General features: G+C 28.2%; 3 protein-coding genes across 6 annotated transcripts; 2 read left to right on the forward strand and 1 right to left on the reverse strand.

The window, feature by feature from the left end:
• On the reverse strand, nt 1-2,778 carry LOC117206267 (testis-expressed protein 10). Of its 3 annotated transcripts, none has more exons than XM_033445442.1 (6): nt 2,599-2,778; nt 1,979-2,181; nt 741-1,920; nt 430-667; nt 206-360; nt 1-129 (listed from the first exon to the last, which is right to left on the reverse strand). In XM_033445442.1, exons 1-6 carry the CDS (start codon nt 2,651-2,653, stop codon nt 26-28), a joined length of 1,935 nt encoding a protein of 644 aa, XP_033301333.1. In that variant the 5' UTR covers nt 2,654-2,778; the 3' UTR covers nt 1-25. The 3 variants fall into 3 exon arrangements, with proteins under 3 accessions (XP_033301333.1, XP_033301348.1, XP_033301344.1); XM_033445457.1 differs by lacking the exon at nt 2,599-2,778 and adding an exon at nt 2,318-2,454; XM_033445453.1 differs by lacking the exon at nt 2,599-2,778 and having other exon boundaries at nt 1,979-2,460.
• LOC117206229 (ATP-binding cassette sub-family B member 6, mitochondrial) lies at nt 2,498-7,197 on the forward strand. 2 transcript variants are annotated; one of them, XM_033445381.1, is made up of 12 exons: nt 2,498-2,639; nt 2,741-2,778; nt 3,165-3,642; nt 3,717-3,916; nt 4,037-4,199; nt 4,403-4,611; nt 4,690-4,836; nt 4,907-5,130; nt 5,214-5,494; nt 5,571-5,671; nt 5,755-6,256; nt 6,326-6,715. In XM_033445381.1, the coding sequence occupies exons 3-12, from the start codon at nt 3,334-3,336 to the stop codon at nt 6,713-6,715; spliced, it is 2,526 nt and encodes an 841-aa protein (XP_033301272.1). In that variant the 5' UTR covers nt 2,498-2,639; nt 2,741-2,778; nt 3,165-3,333. The 2 variants fall into 2 exon arrangements, with proteins under 2 accessions (XP_033301272.1, XP_033301280.1); XM_033445389.1 differs by lacking the exons at nt 2,498-2,639; nt 2,741-2,778 and having other exon boundaries at nt 3,334-3,642; nt 6,326-7,197.
• Nucleotides 7,198-7,756: 559 nt separating this feature from the next.
• On the forward strand, nt 7,757-10,049 carry LOC117206330 (serine/threonine-protein kinase 16). Its single transcript, XM_033445576.1, has 6 exons — nt 7,757-8,004; nt 8,288-8,522; nt 8,611-8,815; nt 8,883-9,037; nt 9,113-9,247; nt 9,317-10,049. Exons 1-6 carry the CDS (start codon nt 7,895-7,897, stop codon nt 9,431-9,433), a joined length of 957 nt encoding a protein of 318 aa, XP_033301467.1. The 5' UTR covers nt 7,757-7,894; the 3' UTR covers nt 9,434-10,049.
• Nucleotides 10,050-10,120: the final 71 nt, after the last annotated feature.

Consider the following 10,120-nt stretch of genomic DNA (forward strand, 5'->3'; position numbering starts at 1 on the left):
TATGTAAAATATATATTTATTTTGCTTAGTAGAAGATCTGGGTATCTAAGAAGTAAAACAAATTACATATCATAAGACGAGACTGTTTGTTGTCTTCGGATCCGATAATTTCAATCTTTTTAGCGTTTTCTGTAATACGAATAATAATGCCATTGTTCGTAAGCGTATATGCAATGATAAATATAATATTTTTAAGTATATTTACCTATAATGTCTTTGTAATTTGCCACAAGTTCTTTTTGAATCCAACCTCTATAACGAAGCACAATTTTATTTATTATTTGTATTGTATTTTCATGTATTTTTGACTTTAACAATAGATTTGGCAAAGTTGAGATAAATTCTTTAAATGCACTTTCCCTATAATAAATTAGACATTATTGTAAGAACATTAGGGACAGGTTTAAAAAAGATTGTAGAATTATTTACCTGTGCAATTCATGTAAAGTATGATCTAACATTATCTCGCTAATCACAGAAAATAATTGTAACTGCATCTCCCTTTTTGACTGATTACAACATGCATTTACAACTAATTGTAAGGTTTCACTTAAATCAAGGTGATTTTTGTACCAAACTTTACTTGCTTTTAAAAATAATGTTCTCAGAAGCTTAGTCAGTTGTGGTAATACAGTATTATTTATGTCAGACCAGATTTCAAGTTTCCCTATTAACGAAAAAAGCATTAATATATGTTTTATCAACTTAACTGAAAATGCTAGAAATAGGTTCTACTATACCATTTAAATACTTAATTATAGATGTGCAATAATTTTTCATTAATTTAGACATCATTTTATCATCACTTTGTATCGATGTAAACCATACATAAATTTGACAAATTGCTAAGTTATATCCTAAACAAATGTCATATGAATTATCTATAGCAAAATCTTGTTGGCGTTTTCTATTTCTTATTGAAGGAAGGAAACATCCTGTAGCACCTAATTTATTGTATGGAAATTTTGAAACGAAATTCTTTGTGTAAGAATCCTGGAAATTACTTTTGAACCAAAATTTCATATTTACATCACATTCTGTATATAATATATCTATACATTCAATTATTAATTGTATTATTTCTACAGTACTTTTTAATAATTCCAATGCTTCTGTAGAAATCAGAAGTGCAGAGTAGTCAACATTTTTCTCATCTGGACATACTTCAATCCAGCTGTCAAATATAAGTGGCATGAGTAATTCTATATAACTCATAAGTTCATCTGCATCTAAAGTGTTATTACTGTTATTTCTTCCTTCATTGTCAATTCTTTCAAAATCAACTTCACAATTCTGAGAATTTATATTTGTATAAATAGGAATATATCTAGTATTTTTATTCACAGTTATAACTTTTGCACTTTCACCTGGACTGATAATCTGTTGAGATTTAAAAAAGGTAACAATAGAACTAAACATAGTAGCAAGTCTTTCTAATACTTTTATCCTCCATTTAACATTAGTAGTTTTAGAATTTAAGGTTGTTACTAATTGTCTTCCAGGTTTCATTTCTGTATGCAATCTGGAAATCATATCTAAAAAATTTGGCAATACTTTATAACTGTTTCTTGCTAGTATATTGCTACAATTTTGTATAAGTACATCCAAGAAAAGTAAGGCATCTTCTTTGATATACGGATCAATATGTGTCATAGCACATCTCAAATAGGAAATCAATACATCACAATATGGATTAAGTTGATCATTAGAAACTGGTCCAAGGATTAGACTCAAAACTTTCAAAGAGTTACGTCTAATATCTCTCTCTTTATCAAGGGACAACGCACAAACACCTTGCAAAAGTGGTCCAAATTGTGAACTTAATAATTTCAAAGAATGTTCTGACAAAATTTCTTTTAATTCTTTCACAGCGTCTTGTCGAACTGTTGAATTATGATGTTGTAAACGTGACAATAATTCCTAAAAATCAAATTCTTATTTTGAATCTTGATATAGAATTATAAATACAGAATAATACCTTAATATTAAGCTTCCTCTTGCTAAGTATGTCCGTCTCATCATGCTGCTTCAACTGTTCTCGTATGACTATCTTTTTAACTTTAAATGAAGGATCTGTGACATTTAATCCTTTTGGTAAATGTTTCGTTTTCTTTGCTTTCAGTTTTACCTTTGCTTTTTCAGACTTTAGGCGTTTCAAATGTTTATGACCCTTAGCCATGACTAATTAGTATAAACGAAATAAATTTCTGTCAAATTTTAGTTAATAAAAATTGTTGTATGTATATTTGTTTTAGGTTATGTTCATATAACTTTTAGGTTAGTACAAAAAATATACTTTATGTAAGTCATTACTCACTATATAGCAGATTGGTTAAAAAATGTGCATACAATATGGTAAAAGTAATAAAAAACACCTCGTATTTTCAAAATTTTCTTATAAAAACGTAGTTATATATCATATACCCACGAGGTATAGACATAACTACTTAGTCATGTCATGTGCTTTTAAATATACATATATACATTAAATTGAAGTGACATGTAGAAGTGCATTTCTCTACTCTGACGTCGGATATAATGTAAATTTCTTTAATTTAGAGAAAATAATTTGTAAATGTCTGTAAAAAGATTTCTTATTTCTTGAAATCGATGTCTTATCCTCATGTAACAATATTATTGTAAGTGGATTCATTAAACTCTACGACTATATATATTAGGTTAGGTCGTTTTAGAAAAATATTTGCATCTTCAGTCTTACAAAACATTAATTCGATTACAGGTTTATCGTGACGAAGCAAATGTGTTTAGAAAAAAAAGGTAAATAGTTTAATTATTTCACGTTTTATATTGAAATAGAATGACATCATAAATTTCTAGAAAAAATTGTTTACTGTTGCACCTTTTTTTGTAATTATTCGTTAATGCGAAATGATGTAATATGAAATTAATTTATATTATAAAAATATGATGTTATGATTTATCTTATGTTTATAAGTATGATATTTTTGATTATGATATATTTTAGTTAATGTCAATGTTAATTTGTAAAACTATATAAAAATATATAAATTTTATGTGGCATTTGAGTATCTAGTGATATTTAGAATTTTGTAACTCTAAACATAATAAAACTTATATAATCTCATTTTTATCTAAATATATGCTTTCAATATACATATAATGTATCTTATATACTTTTTCAGATGTTATCAATAAACTAGAAGTTACAATGAATTAAAATAATTGTGAATGGATTAAATAATACGGTGATTAATAGTATAAACTTGTAATATAATAACAAACATTACCGTTAAAGGGTTATTTTTATGACCTTCTAGAAGAGTGGCAAATTTAAGTTTGAAAGAGTCAAAGATGAATACTACGATGACTTACTGTCCTCCAAATATTACCTTTTCCGATATTTGGGTGGACCATGGAATGTCCAAATGCTTCATGGACACTATCAGTATTGCAATTATTTCTTCATATTTATTAATTTTTGGTACAATTCAACTTTGGATGTATCGGAAATATGGGACAGAAACTGCTGCAACTTTATTACCTAGAAATAAATTGTACAATGTTCAAAAATTCTTCCTTTATTTTGTTCCAATACTTAGTGTAGCAAGAATAATTCTACAAGGAACAGTTTTGAATGACAATAAAATATATGGTTACATGGTAACAGATTATGTTCAATTTTTATTCTTAATAATATTCTTTAATTCTAGAATATAATGAATTTTAATTTTTAGATTCTCACAACAGTATTAACAATAATTGTGTATCCATATTCAATATACATACTAAAGGTAGAAAGGCATAAACTGTTACCAAGTGTCCCACCACAAGGACATGGACTTGTATTATTGGGTTTTTGGACTTTAGCATTTGTTGCAGAAAATGTTGTGTTTGTCAATATTGGTAATGTTGAATGGTGGTTTCATTTAAACACGTAAGTTTTAAAATAATAATAATAATAAGCTTTCTAAATACTCACATGATTAAGGAACTATCTATATTTGTATATTATATCTGGTGAGATGGTTCTTATGTATGTGTGTGCTATTTACAGATTAACAGACCAGATTGAGATGGCACTGTTCATTCTACGTTATGTTAGCAACCTTATTATCTTTGCTCTAGGTCTCAAAGCTCCAGGAATAACTGGCAATACAGATTCTGAATATCATACTTTAAATAATGATCCAACTCCACGGTCAAGATATTATCAAGGTGTAAGTCATTGAAATATATTCTTAGTGGATAATTTGAATTTAATTGAAAAAAGGTTTTGTAATCACTATTGGATGAAATAAAAGCTTTGAATATATAAAGAAAATGAAATTTGTTATATCAATATATAAATAGTTATCTGTTAACATTAATTATTTATTAAATTTTGTGTTTCATGATAATATAGCTTTGACAATATTTTCAGAGACCTGAGGATACCAGTTCTACGTGGAAGAATGCATGGTATAAGATAAAAACTTTGATACCATTTTTATGGCCAAAATCTTTCATGCTCCAACTCCGTGTTACTTTTTGTTTTGGACTACTTATGTTGGGACGTTTAATTAACTTATATGTTCCAATTTATAATAAAAAAATTGTGGATAGTGTCACTGACATTCCTGTATTATTTAGGTATACAAAGTTTTCATTAAGATCTTACAAAAATAAATAAATAGGTGTATTTCATAAAATGTTTAACTTTCATAACAGGTGGGATCTTATATTAATATATGTAGCATTCAAATTCTTACAAGGTGGCGGTACAGGTGGTATGGGGTTACTAAATAATCTTAGATCATTTCTGTGGATTCGTATACAACAGTATACAACTCGAGAAATTGAAGTAGAATTGTTTAGGTAAATAATCTTTTTTCGTAGAATCTTTTATACTTTTACATTTAATCTTTATATTTAAACGCTTTTTTAGACACTTACACAGCTTAAGTTTACGTTGGCATCTAGGAAGAAAAACTGGAGAGGTCTTAAGAGTTATGGATCGCGGGACAGACTCTGTAAACAATCTTCTCAATTACATCTTGTTTTCAATTGTTCCAACAATTGTTGATATCATTGTAGCTGTTGCATTCTTTGTTGTTGCTTACAACAAGTGGTTTGGCTTAATTGTATTTCTGACTATGAGTCTTTATATAGGCAAATACTACATCTTTAACACTTCTGTATCCATTATTAAAATCACAGAATTTTTATTAAATTTCAATATTTTTGTACATTAGCTGCTACAATCTTGGTTACTGAATGGCGCACTAAGTTCCAGAGACGTATGAACTTAGCAGATAATGCTCAAAAAGCACGAAGTGTAGACAGTTTACTTAATTTTGAAACTGTTAAATATTATGGGGCAGAATCATATGAAGTCGATAGTTATAGAAAAGCAATATTGGAATTCCAAGCTGCAGAATGGAAATCAATGATAACATTAAATATTTTAAATACTTTACAAAATATAATTGTTTGCAGCGGTTTGCTTGCTGGTTCTTTACTTTGCTTACATATGGTTAGTACAAAAAGTTATTCCAATTGTTTCAAATTTAAATATTTAACAAATACATATAATTAACTTATGATTATAGGTTATAACCAAACAAGGTTTAACCATTGGTGACTATGTCTTATTTGCGAGTTATATCATTCAGCTTTACGTGCCACTAAACTGGTTTGGAACATATTATCGGTCAGTATTTATGCCAGTATTACTTAAGCGTCAAATTATATTACCTATTTTAAAATAATTATATTTCTTTATTTTAAATACAGCGCAATACAAAAAAATTTTGTTGACATGGAAAATATGTTTGATCTTCTGAGAGAAGATCAAGAAATTATTGATGCTCCAGGCGCTGGTCCATTAATAGTAAAACGTGGCTTACTAGAATTTTTGAATGTGACATTTAGTTACACACCTGAAAAAATTATATTAAAAAATGTTAGCTTCGTCGTGCCAGCAGGAAAGACTGTTGCATTGGTTGGACCATCTGGAGCGGGAAAATCTACTATTATACGACTATTATTCAGATTTTATGATGTGGAGCAAGGTGCAATTTTGATTGACGGACAAAATATTAAAACCGTCACTCAGGATTCCGTGAGACGAGCTATAGGTGTTGTACCTCAAGATACAGTATTATTTAATAATACCATAAAGTACAATATTCAGTATGGACATATTGAAGCTATAGATGCGGATGTAATATCAGCAGCTCGAAACGCGGACATTCATGAGAGAATTCTTTCATTTCCAAATGGTTATGATACACAGGTATGAGTTTAATAATAAAATTATTCTGTTGATGTCTCATCATACTTATTTTATTTGGTTTATGCATAGGTCGGTGAAAGAGGTCTCCGTTTAAGTGGCGGAGAAAAACAACGCGTTGCTATCGCGCGTACGATACTGAAAGAACCAGCGATTGTACTTTTAGATGAAGCAACAAGTGCACTTGATACGCAAACAGAACGTAACATTCAAGCAGCGTTAAACAAAGTTTGTGCTAATCGAACGACTATCATCATAGCACACAGATTATCTACGATAATACATGCCGACCAAATTCTTGTTTTACAAGATGGAGAAATCGTAGAGAGAGGCAAACATGAAGAATTGATTTCTTATAATGGAAAGTACCATTCCATGTGGCAAGCACAATTGCAAAATGATCAGGAGGCTACCAAAGATTCAAACGATGACGCTTCAGAAAGCAAAACAATAAAATCATAATTACGTTTGATTTTATTCTTTAAATTTAATAATTGATTTTTTAAAAATGTATATTACTTATCTGTTTGTGAAAACTGACAGAAATCTATTTGTATCAAGTTACTTACATGGGTAACTTACTAAAAAGATATAAATTTAAACAAACATATACATCTTAATTTAATATCTGTTTTAAATTTATATGAAGAATTTGTGATAGCAACTTCTTAGCTCTGTAGATAGTTTACTATGATCAGAGCATGATACGTATGTATGTATAGAGTTATTATTGAAAATGGTCTAATTATTGTAGATGAATGTTTTTTGCAAATGTCATTGAAGTCTCATTTTTTAAAAGAATGAATAAACTAATGTTTATGATAACTAGAGTTCCTCATCAGTTCCATACTTAGTTGTAAATAAACATTTGTACTCAATTGTTCACATTTATTTGGCACCATTTATTGTATCAGAGACAGATAATTAAAATTTATTACAGTTAATTTCTTTATGCAAGTTTAATAATATTAAGCGCTTTGCTCTTCAGGCTGTGCTCCAGTTTGCATAATTTCACATGCAAATGCTCCATCTGGTACCCAGCCAGATTCATCAATCGGAGTTGTTACAGTTACTTCTTGTGCACCCCAAAAATAATAACTTGTAAAAAATAACCATACTAGAGCGTACACTACCTAGTAATGTAAACAATTAATAAAAGCATTATCTTTATATTAAATTTTGTAGTAAATATGCATTTTAGCTTTCTAGAACCACTCGTCTTAAATTTTTAATAATGTTACAGGTAAAATTTATTTGAGATGAAAAGAATTACTTTGAAGGCGATTTTCGTTTCTTGTGTAACCATATTGAGAAATCACAAATGGAGTTTATTCATTTCTATCCAATTTTGATGGCAGAATTTTCACAATTTTGTTATAAAAGAATAATTTAAAAGATTCAATATCGATTGTAAAATTTATACCAAGTTTTACATTTGTAAATTTTTTATAGAACTCGAACACGATCAATTTTAAAGAACGTATCCACCAAAAATTATTTATGAACAACTGACGTACAATAATCTAACTTAAACTGATCACTAATCTCAATAGTAACGTATGTGTTGTGTGTCAAGATGTTTGCATATGAATAAAGATAATACATCAAGTAGAATCTTTCTTTTATTATGAATAACTAAGAATGAATAGCCTTGGTTTAAGCTTGATTTTAAAAATGGGCTGTATATGCTCAAAGGACACAATAACGATAAATTCAAGAAAATACACGGTTCGTGAACATCTTGGAGAAGGGTAAGTCTAACCATGAAATCAAATGTTATATATTATTCTAAAGCTTATCTATTTATGCAAATTTTATATAGTGCCTGTGGCCTTTATTTTAAAATACTTTATATCATATATTATGCTTGCATCGTTAAGGTAAGTTTTGTTATGTATCATTTAACCTAATTCATGTCACATTTGCGCTGTATGAAAATTAATTTTTCTAAGTTATATGTAGATGCATTTAATTTAATAATGAATATCATAAGATATTTTCGTTGTTTGTAATATGATTTTAATGCAATTTTAGTGGATTTAGCACTGTACTCTTGGTAGAAGATATAATGACTCACAAAAAGTATGCCATTAAAAAGATAATTTGTCATGGATTAGAAGATCAGAGATTAGCAGCAAAAGAAATAGAATACTATAATCTTGTAAAACATCCAAATATTATAGAATGTATTGATTCTACCTATAAAGGAACAGCAGATCCTATTGCTAATGCAACAAGTGAAGTATTGATTGTTTTACCATACTATCATGTAAGTCATTCTTACATTAAAATATATATCTTAAGTAATATATTTATCAACTTTGAATGAATTAAAATATAAATGTTTTTATTCTTAGAGAGGTACCCTTGCAAATGAATTGGAAAGACGTGCTAGAAATAAGGATTACATGAGTGCAGTAGATATTTTAAATATTTTTTTACAAATATGCGAAGGTGTAAAAGCATTTCACGAAACAACTCCAGAACCTCTTGCTCACAGAGATTTAAAGACTGCGAATATTGTCCTTGATGATGGAAATACTCCCATTTTAATGGATCTAGGTATATTTAATTTATTATAATATTCAGTAATAAACAATAATTATTAAATCAAGATTGTCTTCTGCAGGTTCTGTAGCTCCAGCCAGAGTTAAGATATGCGGTTCACAAGCAGCACAAAGTTTACAGGACTTAGCAGCTGAAAGATGTTCAATGCCATATAAAGCACCAGAATTATTCAATGTTGAAAGTTATTGTATGGTAGATGAACGAACAGATATTTGGGTAAGATCAATAATTCTTAATTCTAAATATTTATTCTTAATTCTGATATATATTGAAACATATATATTGTTTCAGTCATTAGGATGCATTCTTTATGCATTGTGTTATTTTAAATCGCCGTTTGACGCGGTATATGAAAGGGGAGATAGTGTTGCTTTAGCTGTAATGAGCGCAAATATTACATTTCCAGAAGATGCTCCATATACGGAGGTACAATAATACCTAACTGCAATTATTAGACTTTCAAAAGTTTAACGTTTAATTCCTTTTATTTTACAGGAAATGCAAAATTTGATTTTATCAATGTTAAAGGTAAATCCTATGGAACGTCCTTATATATACAGTGTTATAGAAAACGTACAAGATTATATCTCGAAGTTAGAAAACAAAGTATAATCATGTAAAAAGCAATAATTTTAATGTTTATTTAAACATTTGTGTACAGGCAATTTTTTATACATACGTAGTGTTTATTGCCCTACAAAAAGAGAAATGCAATATTCTAATGCAATAACACAAAATGAAAGTTTTAAACAGAACAACTGGAAACAATTGCATTACTTCGATATATGACTTTGATATATTTCATTCCTGAAAAAGAGAAGTAAGACATTTATGAAATAAGAGAATAACTTTTTCAAGCAAGCGATTTATATACATTTTAAATATGTAAATATCATCATTTTAAATTTTAAATAATGCTCTAGATTTATAACACATTTATGTAGTATTATTGAAAACACAAATACGATAATATATGTTAATATATATAAAGAATATAGTTAACTATCTAATTAGCTACCAACTTTTACATATAAGTTGACTTAAACATGTATTACTTTATACACTGCTGCAAATCAAGCATTTATTGTAAAAATACTAGGGGCCATACATTATTTAAATTCAGAGATAAGGTATTGTTCTCAAAGTAACAATCACTTAATGCAAAAATGTTCATAACTGTATATATTTTTATATATATAACGCAATGAATTTTTTTTTCAATTATGCATATTGAATGAAAATTTCTTGAAATTTGATCAAAATAAAAGCTATCATTGCTATGTATTTAGTGCTATAAAT

The sequence above is a fragment of the Bombus bifarius genome, unplaced genomic scaffold, assembly GCF_011952205.1.
Source record: "Bombus bifarius isolate JDL3187 unplaced genomic scaffold, Bbif_JDL3187 scf7180000007966, whole genome shotgun sequence".
Lineage (NCBI taxonomy): Eukaryota > Metazoa > Arthropoda > Insecta > Hymenoptera > Apidae > Bombus > Bombus bifarius.

Excerpts from the sequence above, each read along its gene's own strand:
- LOC117206330 (XM_033445576.1), top strand. The coding sequence starts at position 7,895 with ATGAATAGCCTTGGTTTAAGCTTGATTTTAAAAATGGGCTGTATATGC. Across the intron at positions 8,005-8,287 it reads CGTGAACATCTTGGAGAAGG|TGGATTTAGCACTGTACTCT; the intron begins GTAAGTCTAACC and ends ATGCAATTTTAG. Across the intron at positions 8,816-8,882 it reads TCCCATTTTAATGGATCTAG|GTTCTGTAGCTCCAGCCAGA; the intron begins GTATATTTAATT and ends TGTCTTCTGCAG.
- LOC117206267 (XM_033445442.1), bottom strand. The coding sequence starts at position 2,653 with ATGAATCCACTTACAATAATATTGTTACATGAGGATAAGACATCGATT. Across the intron at positions 361-429 it reads ACTTTACATGAATTGCACAG|GGAAAGTGCATTTAAAGAAT; the intron begins GTAAATAATTCT and ends AATTTATTATAG. Across the intron at positions 130-205 it reads AAATTACAAAGACATTATAG|AAAACGCTAAAAAGATTGAA; the intron begins GTAAATATACTT and ends TTCGTATTACAG.
- LOC117206229 (XM_033445381.1), top strand. The coding sequence starts at position 3,334 with ATGAATACTACGATGACTTACTGTCCTCCAAATATTACCTTTTCCGAT. Across the intron at positions 5,495-5,570 it reads CTTTACTTTGCTTACATATG|GTTATAACCAAACAAGGTTT; the intron begins GTTAGTACAAAA and ends TTATGATTATAG. Across the intron at positions 6,257-6,325 it reads CAAATGGTTATGATACACAG|GTCGGTGAAAGAGGTCTCCG; the intron begins GTATGAGTTTAA and ends GTTTATGCATAG.